This window comes from Lolium perenne, chloroplast (genome assembly GCF_019359855.2).
Source record: "Lolium perenne chloroplast, complete genome".
NCBI lineage: Eukaryota > Viridiplantae > Streptophyta > Magnoliopsida > Poales > Poaceae > Lolium > Lolium perenne.
In genome coordinates, this window is record NC_009950.1 from 45,913 (window position 1) to 59,134 (window position 13,222).

The 13,222-nt window shown below is 35.9% G+C and overlaps 9 protein-coding genes and 4 non-coding genes; 7 read left to right on the plus strand and 6 right to left on the minus strand. All coding sequences in view use genetic code 11, as the record gives it.

The window, feature by feature from the left end:
• The first annotated feature begins 500 nt into the window (after positions 1-500).
• trnL-UAA lies at positions 501-1,134 on the plus strand. One transcript has 2 exons: positions 501-535; positions 1,085-1,134. It is a non-coding gene; the product is annotated as a tRNA-Leu (tRNA).
• A 348-nt stretch (positions 1,135-1,482) lies between these two features.
• On the plus strand, positions 1,483-1,555 carry trnF-GAA. The gene has a single exon. It is a non-coding gene; the product is annotated as a tRNA-Phe (tRNA).
• A 585-nt stretch (positions 1,556-2,140) lies between these two features.
• Positions 2,141-2,620, minus strand: ndhJ (NADH-plastoquinone oxidoreductase subunit J). The gene has a single exon. It carries the CDS (start codon positions 2,618-2,620, stop codon positions 2,141-2,143), a length of 480 nt encoding a protein of 159 aa, YP_001531286.1.
• Positions 2,621-2,719: 99 nt separating this feature from the next.
• On the minus strand, positions 2,720-3,460 carry ndhK (NADH-plastoquinone oxidoreductase subunit K). The gene has a single exon. The coding sequence runs from the start codon at positions 3,458-3,460 to the stop codon at positions 2,720-2,722; it is 741 nt and encodes a 246-aa protein (YP_001531287.1).
• Positions 3,451-3,813, minus strand: ndhC (NADH-plastoquinone oxidoreductase subunit 3). Its single transcript has one exon. The coding sequence runs from the start codon at positions 3,811-3,813 to the stop codon at positions 3,451-3,453; it is 363 nt and encodes a 120-aa protein (YP_001531288.1).
• Positions 3,814-4,656: 843 nt separating this feature from the next.
• trnV-UAC lies at positions 4,657-5,335 on the minus strand. Its single transcript has 2 exons — positions 5,297-5,335; positions 4,657-4,693 (listed from the first exon to the last, which is right to left on the minus strand). It is a non-coding gene; the product is annotated as a tRNA-Val (tRNA).
• A 186-nt stretch (positions 5,336-5,521) lies between these two features.
• Positions 5,522-5,594, plus strand: trnM-CAU. Its single transcript has one exon. It is a non-coding gene; the product is annotated as a tRNA-Met (tRNA).
• Positions 5,595-5,708: 114 nt separating this feature from the next.
• Positions 5,709-6,122, minus strand: atpE (ATP synthase CF1 epsilon subunit). The gene has a single exon. It carries the CDS (start codon positions 6,120-6,122, stop codon positions 5,709-5,711), a length of 414 nt encoding a protein of 137 aa, YP_001531289.1.
• On the minus strand, positions 6,119-7,615 carry atpB (ATP synthase CF1 beta subunit). Its single transcript has one exon. It carries the CDS (start codon positions 7,613-7,615, stop codon positions 6,119-6,121), a length of 1,497 nt encoding a protein of 498 aa, YP_001531290.1.
• Positions 7,616-8,408: 793 nt separating this feature from the next.
• Positions 8,409-9,842, plus strand: rbcL (ribulose 1,5-bisphosphate carboxylase/oxygenase large subunit). Its single transcript has one exon. The coding sequence runs from the start codon at positions 8,409-8,411 to the stop codon at positions 9,840-9,842; it is 1,434 nt and encodes a 477-aa protein (YP_001531291.1).
• A 1,183-nt stretch (positions 9,843-11,025) lies between these two features.
• Positions 11,026-11,136, plus strand: psaI (photosystem I subunit VIII). Its single transcript has one exon. It carries the CDS (start codon positions 11,026-11,028, stop codon positions 11,134-11,136), a length of 111 nt encoding a protein of 36 aa, YP_001531292.1.
• A 308-nt stretch (positions 11,137-11,444) lies between these two features.
• Positions 11,445-12,002, plus strand: ycf4 (photosystem I assembly protein ycf4). The gene has a single exon. The coding sequence runs from the start codon at positions 11,445-11,447 to the stop codon at positions 12,000-12,002; it is 558 nt and encodes a 185-aa protein (YP_001531293.1).
• Positions 12,003-12,461: 459 nt separating this feature from the next.
• On the plus strand, positions 12,462-13,154 carry cemA (chloroplast envelope membrane protein). The gene has a single exon. The coding sequence runs from the start codon at positions 12,462-12,464 to the stop codon at positions 13,152-13,154; it is 693 nt and encodes a 230-aa protein (YP_001531294.1).
• Positions 13,155-13,222: the final 68 nt, after the last annotated feature.

A 13,222-nucleotide genomic window follows, 5' to 3' on the forward strand; every position in this document is an offset into this window, starting at 1 on the left:
TTGATATGGCTCGGACGAATAATCTAATACATAGAAAAGAATAATATATATATGAAAGATATAATAAAGAGAAAATACAAATTTATTGGCATTTTCATTCGATCATTATCGACTTTATTTTGAGATATTTTTTTATTTGTAAATAATTTGAGAATTCCTATTTAACTAAGGAGAACATAGAGTCATAGCAAATAAAATTGCTAATTCTGATTAGAAAAAAAAGAATTAATATCAAGCGTTATAGTATGATTTTAAATACTCTAAAAAAGTCATAAAGGGGGTCGGGGAGAGAAAAACTTTTGGATATATTGATTCGGATTGAATTGCAAATACATCAACGATACAATCAATTCAATTCTGAATTGCAATAAGCAAGCGGTGTCTCTCAAATAGAGTCGAACTGCTAGACTACGCCGAGTGATGAATTCAATGATTCAAAAAAAAAACTAAGAGATGGATGAAATTACACAAGGAATCTTTGTCTCAAAGAAGAGGAAAATGGGGATATGGCGAAATCGGTAGACGCTACGGACTTGATTGTATTGAGCCTTGGTATGGAAACCTGCTAAGTGGTAACTTCCAAATTCAGAGAAACCCTGGAATTAAAAAAGGGCAATCCTGAGCCAAATCCGTGTTTTGAGAAAACAAGGAGGTTCTCGAACTAGAATACAAAGGAAAAGGATAGGTGCAGAGACTCGATGGAAGCTGTTCTAACGAATCGGGTAATTACGTTGTGTTGTTAGTGGAATTCCTTCTAAATTTGAGAAAGAAGGGCTTTATACATCTAATAAACACGTATAGATACTGGCATAGCAAACGATTAATCATGGAACCCATATTATAATATAGGTTCTTTATTCTTTTTTAGAATGCAATTTTAAACAGAAATGATTATGAAATCAAAAATTCAGAATTTTTTTTTGAATTATTTTATTGTGAATCCATTCCAATTGAATATTTTGTAATCAAATCCTTCAATTCAAAGTTTTGAGGTCTTTAAAAAAGTGGATTAATCGGACGAGGACAAAGAGAGAGTCCCATTCTACATGTCAATACTGACAACAATGAAATTTCTAGTAAAAGGAAAATCCGTCGACTTTATAAGTTGTGAGGGTTCAAGTCCCTCTATCCCCAAACCCTCCTTTATTCCCTAACTTATAGTATTTATCCTCTTTTTTCTTTTTATCACAGGGTTTAAGATTCATTAGCTTTCTCATTCTACTCTTTCACAAAGGAGTGCGAAGAGAACTCAATGGATCTTATCCTAGAATATATTTGTTTTTTATTAGAGTATCGGGAAAGAATCCCGGTTATTCGCTCTATTTTTCAGTATTATTAAGTAAGCCATGTACAATGCATAGGACTACCCCCCCCCCCCCCCATTTTACAATTTCGAATTTGAAATCCTTTATTTAATTTATTTTTTAGTCCCTTTAATTGACATAGATACAAATACTCTACTAGGATGATGCACAAGAAAAGGTCAGGATAGCTCAGTTGGTAGAGCAGAGGACTGAAAATCCTCGTGTCACCAGTTCAAATCTGGTTCCTGGCAGAGAAAAAAAAAGATCTACCGAATAGGTATTGATACAAATACCTCGAGATGGGTTGGGATACATATTCATTAATAATATAAATAGAGTATGATTTATTCATCTAAGTGGATAAGTCTATAATAAAGAATAAAGAAGCACTTCTTTTTATAGAAGTAGAAAGAAAAAAATATATCTTTTCTTTATGGTACAGAAGGAGGTTAGATTAGGCTCCCCCTTTATTTTTTTTTTGCATTTCTTAATTTTATATTCTGTTATTCCGACGAATCTTTTTTTAGTCTTGCTTATCTTAATCTTACTTTCCTAGTTGTGCTAAGTCATGTGCGCGATACAAAGTTCGTGGTAGAGAACTTCTTTGAGTCATCCTATCTTTCTGTTCATTATGAAGGAAATTAATATGTGATTTTCAAAATAGGGAATCTAAATGAAACCTTTTTTTTGCTCAGTCTATCTGGACTGCTTTTGTATAATAGGATTTAATTAGAAATAGGTATTCCGTTTCATCTAGGAACAGAACGTAAAAATATCCCTTTACTGGAATAAAATCTGGAATTGTGTTGTATAAGTGAGCATGAATTTTTTATCATTCAATGAGCATCTTGTATTTCATAAAAATTGGGGGTTATATAGTCCTTACGTAAGGGCCACCCTATCCAACTTTCAGGCATTAGGATACGTTTAAGGCGCGGATGATTATCATAAGAGATTCCCACCATATCATAAGATTCGCGTTCTTGAAAATCGGCACTTCTCCAAATCCAGAAGACAGACGGAATTCTAGGATTATCCTTTTGGGCAAAGACTTTTATACAGACTTCTTCTGGATTATCTATGCCATACTGTATTCTCGTAAGATGATACACGCTAGCTAAAGATCCACCGGGTGCTACATCATAAGCACATTGGGAGCGTAAATAATTGTAACCATATACATATAAAATGACAGCAATGGAATCCCAATCCCCTGCTTTTATTTGTAAAGTCTCTATTCCTCGGTGATCAAAGCCCAAAGATCTATGAACTACCTCATGTTTGACTAGCCAATTAGATAACCAACCCTGCTGCATTGTCTTCATCTCTCCCTCTTTGTATAAATATTTCACATTTCGGATGCAAGAAAGATTGCTCGGCTTTTCATTTTTCTACACAAAAAAGCCCCATCCCTCCTAATTCACTAATTTGTAGGAAGGTACTGGACTTTTGGATTTGAAAAAAGTTTCAGAAGATATATCTAAAGTAGATGGTGATTGATAGAGCAATTCTTGTTCATAAGTTCCAGTATGAGTACTGCGCCTAACATAAAGCTTGTGACTGGTAGTAAAAAATCTATTTTTATTTTGAGATAGAGTTTGATCCTCAACTATTTCTCGCGATATCTTCTTACGAAGTTTTGTTAGGGCATCTATAACTGCCTCCGGTTTAGGTGGGCAGCCCGGCAAGTAGACATCCACAGGAATTAACTTATCAACTCCCCGAACAGTACTATAGGAATCCGTACTGAACATTCCCCCTGTAATAGTACAGGCTCCCATAGCAATGACGTATTTTGGTTCAGGCATTTGCTCGTATAACCTCACTAAGGAGGGAGCCATTTTCATTGTTACCGTCCCGGCTGTTAAAATTAGGTCCGCTTGCCTAGGACTTGATCTTGGTACCAATCCATAACGATCAAAGTCGAATCGTGAGCCTATTAATGAAGCAAATTCAATGAAACAACAACTGGTACCGTATAGAAGGGGCCATAAACTGGAGAGTCTTGACCAATTTGAAAGATCATTTGGTGTAGTTGAAATAACAGAATTGGAACTTGTTTGGTCAAGTAAGGGAAACTCAATCAAATTCATAACTGTCTCAATGGAATCTTTTCCTTCTTTTTTTTTTTTGTCCAAATATTCAGTTAAGACCATTCCAAGGCTCCTTTTCGCCATGCATAAACTAAACCGACAACTAGGATAAGCACGAAAATAAAAGCTTCAATAAAAACGGATACACCCAATACGTCGAAACTCATTGCCCAAGGGTAGAGAAAGACGGTTTCGACATCAAAAACAACAAAAACTAGCGCAAACATGTAATAGCGTATTCGGAATTGTAGCCAAGCTCCCCCCATGGGTTCTATACCCGATTCATAACTAGAAAGCTTCTCAGGTCCTTCACTAACCGGGGCTAAAAGCCCTGAAATCCAAAATGCCAAAATAGGAATAAGGCTTGCTATTATTAGAAATGTCCAAAAAATATCATATTCGTGAAGCAGAAACATAATGTACTCCCATTAATGTGGAATAGGCGGAACTTAAATTAGTCAATTCGATTCAGCATTGTCAATTTATCCAGAACTTATCTCTTTTCCTTGGTGAAACAAGAATCCGTTTTGTTCAAACAAAAGCGCTTAGTTTAGCCTTTGTTTGCTCTGTGCTGCATCTTCTTTAAAGATGCATTGCATCCAATGGAATCCCGACTCCCTTCTTTTTTGATTTCCATTCTATTTAGATATGGTGTAGATCTAATTCTTATATAAAGAAAACTCTATCGCTTCACTTTGTCTCGCTTTCTCTAGAATCTCTAGAAAAAGGAATTGCTCTATCCTTTATTTAATAATATTATAATAATAGACTATTAAATAAAAATTAGAATACTACTAAATTAGAACCTAATTACAATAGAAGGACTAATCTATGCAGTATAATGAGAAGTAATACTATAAAAAGAAAAAATAAATAAAAAAAAGAACTCTATTTCAGAACTATGAGAGAGAATATTCTGTATTTCTTATTTCCTCTTTACTTTCTTTTTTTTCTATTTAAAGTGGATCAATTTAGATAATGTAAGTTAGATAATTTAACTATAAGCTAAAGTACTAAATATACTTAAAACAAGGTAGTAATTTGCAAGATGGATAAAATAATTGCAGTTATTATAGGGAAGTATAGAGATATCCTATTTAAAGGAGGACGGGATTCAAATCAGAGAAGGTATCCTTCTTTCTATTAATTTGATAGAAATTTGTTTTTCTTTTCCTGTCTCTATGATTTTGATTTTCGATGAATGAGCCTGTGGTAATGCTTTTATCTCTATTCTATAAATCTAAAAAAAAAAGACATATTAGGGCTATACGGATTCGAACCGTAGACCTTCTCGGTAAAACAGATCAAACGGATTATTATCGAAATGATTCGAACTGTTTCAAAGACCCAACATGCATTTTTTTGCATTGGGCTCTTTCATAAACTGATTTAAAAATCAGTTAGTCCACCATAGTTTTTCTTTACGGAAACATAAAGATAATGAGATGGCTCCCTGTGCTCTGATTGATTATTTGTATTATGATCTATCTAGGAGCAATACCAAAGTGTTTCAAAGGAGGATTACCTTGACTTAGGTCTGCCTCCGGCCTAAATTAAATCAACCTAAGTGAAATGGAGTCTCTATCGTTCCACTGCAAGAGTTTACTATGAGACTTCATACACCTTAAAGTTCATAGAACGAAAAGAAATCTTTTGGAGGCCCTTATCCTCATTACGCCTAGCATTTAGTGGGTTGGATATTTACCTTATCAACTAGCAAATCCATAAGGGTTCTATTTGATTAGGCACCTGAATTGGCACCTGAATCAGACTGAACCGACTGTTTGTCAGGCTACTGTTCTCCTATTCTCTCGAATCTATGAAGTAAGACATTGATTTTGCAATAAGATCAATTATGTTCATTGCATAATAAGCTCCTTTGAAAAAGCATTGGCGCACGTGTAAACGAGTCGCTCTACCGAACTGAGCTATAGCCCTTATCAGGGATATCTTAACATATAGATAATTTCTTGTCAAGATGAATATTCTCTAATGCCAGAGGATATCCCTTTGATCTGTATCTGTTTAGTATATAACAGACAAATAACGGAGCGGTATTGCTTAGAAAAATGATTCAATATATAATCGATCGAAGTAATGAGTGTTCCTTTGTGGTGATAAATTGCCTACTTAACTCAGTGGTTAGAGTATTGCTTTCATACGGCGGGAGTCATTGGTTCAAATCCAATAGTAGGTAAGTAGGTAGAAAAATTACTAGATAGCGTTGGACTTACTTCGCTTCGCTATCTAATAACTTTTTCTACCCCTATTCTCTTTTTCTTTGTATCAACTATAAACCATTGGATTGTCTTCAATTGGATGGGGGAATCCAATTGACAGCCTCGATTCGTATCCTGGCTCGTCTGAGAGCTAGCTTCGCTTCAACCAATTCTTTCGTACCCTCAGCTTTACTCAAGTTAGCTTCGGCTATTTTAAGTGCCTCTTGAGCTTCTTCCGGATCAATATCACTACCCAGTTCCGCATCATTTCCTAAAATGATGATTTCATTATTAACTACTCTCGCAAAACCGCTCCACAGAACCGCCGTTAACCATTGGTCGTTGAGGAGGCGTATTCTCAAAGGACCCATATCTACTGCTGTGTTAATGGGGGCGTGGTTTGGTAATACGCCAATTTGGCCACTATTAGTGGATAAAATGATTTCTTTTACTTCACAATCCCAAATAATTCGCTTAGGAGTCAGTACATAAAGATTTAATTTCATTTCTTCGATTTGTTCTCCTCTTCTAAGGTTATAGCTTTCGTGCTAGCTTCATCGATGTTACCCACCAAATAAAAAGCCTGTTCGGGTAGGCCATCTAATTCTCCCGAAAGTATTAGTTGAAATCCCCTAATAGTTTCTGCAAGACCAACATACTTTCCTGCGGAACCGGTAAAAACTTCTGCCACAAAGAATGGTTGTGATAAGAAACGCTCAATTTTTCTTGCTCTTGCTACAGTTAAACGATCTTCCTCCGATAATTCATCCAACCCAAGAATAGCGATAATGTCCTGAAGTTCTTTGTAACGTTGTAAAGTTTCCTTAACTCTTTGCGCAGTTTCATAATGTTCGTTGCCAACAATCCTAGGCTGTAACATAGTTGAGGTTGAATCTAAAGGATCTACTGCTGGATAAATACCCTTGGAGGCTAATCCTCTGGAAAGTACGGTAGTAGCATCCAAATGTGCAAATGTTGTGGCAGGAGCAGGGTCGGTCAAATCGTCTGCAGGTACATAAACTGCTTGAATCGAAGTTATAGATCCCTTTTTAGTAGAAGCAATTCTTTCTTGCAAAGAACCCATTTCTGTACTAAGAGTAGGTTGATAACCCACTGCAGAAGGCATTCTCCCTAATAAAGCGGATACCTCCGATCCTGCTTGAACAAAACGAAAGATATTATCGATGAATAAAAGCACGTCTTGCTTATTAACATCTCGGAAATATTCTGCCATAGTTAGGGCAGTTAAACCAACTCTCATACGAGCTCCCGGTGGTTCATTCATTTGGCCATAGACTAGAGCTACCTTTGATTCCTCAATATTTTTTTCATTAATTACTCCGGATTCCTTCATTTCCATATAAAGATCATTTCCTTCACGAGTCCGTTCCCCGACTCCACCAAATACGGATACGCCCCCATGAGCTTTAGCAATGTTATTGATTAATTCCATGATGAGTACTGTTTTACCTACTCCGGCCCCCCCGAATAGTCCTATTTTTCCTCCACGTCGATAAGGAGCTAAAAGATCGACGACCTTAATACCTGTTTCAAAGATGGATAATTTCGTATCTAACTCGATAAAGGCGGGTGCAGATCTATGAATAGGGAACGTCGCACTACTATCTACAGGACCCAAATTGTCAACAGGCTCCCCAAGAACGTTGAAAATTCGTCCGAGAGTAGCTCCGCCGACCGGAACACTGAGAGGAGCTCCCGTGTCAATCACTTCCATTCCTCTCATCAACCCGTCTGTAGCACTCATAGCTACAGCTCTAACTCGATTATTCCCTAATAATTGTTGTACCTCACAAGTCACATTAATTTGCTTATTGGCAGTGTCTATACTCTGGACTACCAAAGCATTATAAATATAAGGTAACTTGCCCGGGGGAAAAGTGACATCTAGCACGGGTCCAATAATTTGATCGATACGACCTGTACTTTTTTCTTCAATTGTGGAAACCCCGGGACGAGAAGTAGTAGGATTGGTTCTCATAATTATCACATAATAAAAAAAAGAATTCGTCGAAATTTTTCTTTTTTTCTTGTTGAATAATGCCAAATCAAATCAAAAAAATATCCAAAAATACAAAAGTAAAGAGAAAATGAATTAGTTAATTCAATAAGAGAGAAAAGGGGGCCAGGACTTTATTTCGTTGCCCAAGCGAATCCCATTCAATCGTTTACTCATGGAATGAGTCCGTTGGAAAATTCAATCAATGTTTTTTTCCTATACTATAAATTTTGCCTTTTGTGGAAGATCTGTGCCTACTCTACTTTCCTATCTAGGACTTCGATATACAAAATATATACTACTGTGAAGCATAGATTGCTGTCAACAGAGAATTTTCTTAGTATTTAGTTAGGTATTTGCACTCAAAATAAGAAAGGAGCCTATTAATAACTTGTAAAATAAGAATTAGGAATTGATTTGGGTTGCGCTATATCTATCAAAGAGTATACAATAATGAAGGATTTGGTAAATCAAATCCACGGTTTAATAATGAACCGTGTTAACTTACCATAACAACAACTCAATTCCTATTGAATTCCTATAACGGAATTCCTGTAGGATAGAAGATACACAGAGTGTACACAGTATATATGAATGAAACATCTTCATTAACTTAAGTATGCCCTCAATTTTCTTTAATGAGTTGATATTATATTAATTGAATATCCTTTTTGTTTTACGAGATTTTTGCTAAAGTTGGATTTACGCCTAATTCACATCGAGTAGACCCTGTTATTGTGAGAATTCTTAATTCAAGAGTTGTAGGGAGGGACTTATGTCACCACAAACAGAAACTAAAGCAAGTGTTGGATTTCAAGCTGGTGTTAAAGATTATAAATTGACTTACTACACCCCGGAGTATGAAACCAAGGATACTGATATCTTGGCAGCATTCCGAGTAACTCCTCAGCCTGGGGTTCCGCCGGAAGAAGCAGGGGCTGCAGTAGCTGCCGAATCTTCTACTGGTACATGGACAACTGTTTGGACTGATGGACTTACCAGTCTTGATCGTTACAAAGGACGATGCTATCATATCGAGCCTGTTGCTGGGGAAGACAACCAATGGATCTGTTATGTAGCTTATCCATTAGACCTATTTGAAGAGGGTTCCGTTACTAACATGTTTACTTCTATTGTGGGTAACGTATTTGGTTTCAAAGCCCTACGTGCTCTACGTCTGGAGGATCTACGAATTCCCGTTGCTTATTCAAAAACTTTCCAAGGTCCGCCTCATGGTATCCAAGTTGAAAGAGATAAGTTGAATAAGTATGGTCGTCCTTTATTGGGATGTACTATTAAACCAAAATTGGGATTATCCGCAAAAAATTATGGTAGAGCGTGTTATGAGTGTCTACGTGGTGGACTTGATTTTACCAAAGATGATGAAAACGTAAACTCACAACCATTTATGCGCTGGAGAGACCGTTTTGTCTTTTGTGCCGAAGCTCTTTATAAAGCACAGGCCGAAACCGGTGAAATTAAGGGGCATTACTTGAATGCGACTGCAGGTACATGTGAAGAAATGATTAAGAGAGCTGTATTTGCGAGAGAATTAGGGGTTCCTATTGTAATGCATGACTACATAACTGGGGGATTCACCGCAAATACTAGTTTGGCTCATTATTGCCGCGACAATGGCCTACTTCTTCACATTCACCGTGCAATGCATGCAGTTATTGATAGACAGAAAAATCATGGTATGCATTTCCGTGTATTAGCTAAAGCATTGCGTATGTCTGGGGGAGATCATATCCACTCCGGTACAGTAGTAGGTAAGTTAGAAGGGGAACGCGAAATGACTTTAGGTTTTGTTGATTTATTGCGCGATGATTTTATTGAAAAAGATCGTGCTCGCGGTATCTTTTTCACTCAGGATTGGGCATCTATGCCAGGTGTTATACCGGTAGCTTCAGGCGGTATTCATGTTTGGCATATGCCAGCTCTGACCGAAATCTTTGGGGATGATTCTGTATTACAATTTGGTGGAGGAACTTTAGGACATCCTTGGGGAAACGCACCTGGTGCAGCAGCTAATCGAGTGGCTTTAGAAGCCTGTGTACAAGCTCGTAACGAAGGGCGTGATCTTGCTCGTGAAGGTAATGAAATTATCCGAGCAGCTTGCAAATGGAGTCCTGAACTAGCCGCGGCTTGTGAAGTATGGAAGGCGATCAAATTCGAGTTCGAGCCGGTAGATACTATCGATAACTAGATAAAACTAAATATAAAGAGGGTCTAAATACAAAATAAACGAAATAAAAAGAGAAAAAATACGTTACGAAATGCAGTAATTCTTCTTTATTCTTCTAATTGATTGCAATTAAACTCGGCTCAATCTTTCTAAAAAAGAAAGATTGAGCCGAATAAAAATAGATCATGATACGATCATGAGACTTGACAAATCGAGATTAGTCTATTCTATAATATCTAGAATATATAACGGTATAATACAATAAAGAAATACAAATAAAATCATAGTATTATCATATGATAATGGAATCAAATACACAACAGTATTTACAGAAAAAAGTCTTCATTTATTGGAAAAAACTAATGGAGAATTAATGAAAAAAGACATAGTTTGAGCATACTCATCGTAGAGATGCTCAAAAGGATACTGATGGGAAGAATTATACTTTCATGGAAATCCAGCGCTATAAACTTCAATGCGGTAGACGTTTTGTTCCTAATTTTTCCGGACCAAACCTCCGACCCAACGATAGAATGAATTTTTTTTGCTATTCATAAAAAAAATCAAAAAGATGCAGAATCTCAATGCTACTTACTATATGCGTCCAAAGGAGTATTCGGAATAATATTCTTCTATAACACCCATTCTTGCGCGGGGTCTTACTAACAGGACTTCGCTGCACGGGACGGGTCTTCGTCGAAAAACTAACTCCACCCGGCTTAGAGCCTTTTTGGGTGGTATATCGACTTAAAAAGTCTAAGAGGATAGGGTAGTATGGGATCCATATTAGGTAAGATAATTTGCCCTTTGATTTTGATTCAATATAGTCTTTTTCCGCCTTTACCACGCATTATTGTATGCGCTTCTATAGGAGTATATATACTAGAAGTAAATTCTAGCCGTTTTCTTTTGAATCCTAAAATTCGATTAGAAAGATAGAAAGGCCATGAGGGTGGGAAAATAAAAATCAAATCTTTTTAATTAGTTCTCCTTTTTTGCAATTTTATTATTTTATTCCTTTCGTTTTTTTAGAAAATATTTTTTATAGAATACTAAAGTATTCTATAAAAAATATTTTGTTTGCAAACTAAAAAATACAATAGTCAATATTCCTTATAATGGATATACTTAATTATATCATAAGAATCTTAAGATATTTTTTGAATAGATAGAAATAGTCAATTTGAATTGAGACACCTATTCTATGACGGATTTAAACTTACCTTCTATTTTCGTGCCTTTAGTAGGCTTAGTATTTCCGGCAATTGCAATGGCTTCTTTATTTCTTTATGTGCAGAAAAATAAGATTGTCTAGTATTTTTAGTGTAAGTAATATCATATGGTAGGGTATGTGGCTCTTTCTACCCACAAATGAAAAACCACTATGGAATGGATGCAGATATAGGCTACGAGCATAAATGCATGAATATGCAGAGCCGGGTATAGCGAGTTTTCTTTTAATTGAATCAACAAATATTTTTTGAATAGAAAGTCAATGTATCTAACCTATTATTTCACAGGAGTACTAGTTGCTGAAGACGATTTCAGAATCAAAAAAAGAAAGTCAAATTTAGCTTATTCTCTCAATTTCAATCGACCACTGCTGAATTTAGTATATCTAATATGAATTGGCGATCAGAACACGTATGGGTAGAACTTCTAAAAGGTTCTCGAAAAAGGGGTAATTTTTTCTGGGCCTGTATTCTTTTTCTAGGTTCACTAGGATTCTTATCGGTTGGGGCTTCCAGTTATCTTGGTAAGAATATTATATCTATACTTCCATCTCAACAAATTCTTTTTTTTCCACAGGGAGTCGTGATGTCTTTCTACGGAATCGCGGGCCTATTCATTAGCTCCTACTTGTGGTGTACTATTTTGTGGAATGTAGGTAGTGGTTATGACCGATTCGATAGAAAAGAGGGAATAGTGTGCATTTTTCGTTGGGGATTCCCTGGAATAAAACGTCGCGTCTTCCTTCAATTCCTTATGCGGGATATCCAATCAATTAGAATTCAGGTTAAAGAGGGTCTTTCTCCTCGTCGTATCCTTTATATGGAAATCCGGGGCCAGGGGGTCATTCCCTTGACTCGTACTGATGAGAAGTTTTTTACTCCACGAGAAATGGAACAAAAAGCTGCCGAATTGGCCTATTTCTTGCGCGTACCTATTGAAGTATTTTGAGTACCCATTTTTTTTTGAACTGAATTGAATGAAGAATAATTGGAAGAAGAAAAGTTTTCTCAACATAGAGAGGAAGTCCCCTCGAAATTGGATTTGTTATTGTAAGGGTATTTTTAAGTATTTATCTAAAGAAAGAAACAAATGAGGATAAGAGAAAATTGTTTTTAATTTATTTTAATTTATTTTGTCCAAGTGAGATATATTCCATACTATTCTTCCATTTTCATCCGAAAGGTCTTTTTTTTATTCTATTTCACTATTTCACTCCATCTAGATCTAAGAAAGAACCCAATGAAATTCCACTAATATACAAAAAAGAAGAGAAGAATAGATACAGGGTATAAAACCTTGCTATAGAGTTTTTGCTTCAAAGAAAAAGACATATCATATGGAGTCAGGGAATGAAATAGAGTCAGCGAATGAAGCGGGTTCATTAACAACTCAATTTACGGATCAAAAATGAAAAAAAAGAAAGCATTGCCTTCTTTACTATATCTTGTATTTATCGTACTTTTGCCCTGGGGAGTTTCTTTCTCATTTAATAAATGTCTGGAACTTTGGATTAAGAATTGGTGGAATACCCGGCAATCCGAAACTCTCTTACCTTATATTCAAGAGAAAAGGATTCTAGAAAGATTCATAGAATTAGAAGAACTTTCTCTCTTGGACGAGATGATAAAAGAGAAACTAAAGACACATGCACAAAAACCTCCTATAGGGATACACAAGGAAATAATACAATTGGTCAAAATGGATAATGAGGATCATCTCCATATCATTTTGCATTTCTCGACAAATATAATATGTTTGGCTATTCTAAGTGGTTTTTTTTTTCTGAGTAAAGAGGAACTTGTCATTTTGAATTCTTGGGTTCAGGAATTCTTCTATAATTTAAATGACTCAATAAAAGCTTTTTTTATTCTTTTAGTTACTGATTTTTTTGTGGGATTTCACTCCACCCGCGGTTGGGAACTAGTAATTCGTTGGGTCTACAACGATCTTGGATGGGCTCCTAATGAGCTAATTTTCACTATTTTTGTTTGTAGTTTTCCAGTAATTCTAGATACATGTTTGAAATTTTGGGTATTTTTTTGTTTAAACCGTTTATCTCCTTCGCTTGTAGTCATTTATCATTCAATTAGTGAAGCATAAATTCATTCAATTTCCTGTTCCTGATATTAATCAAATTAGCAGCTTTCTTTAGAAAGAAAGCCCTTTTC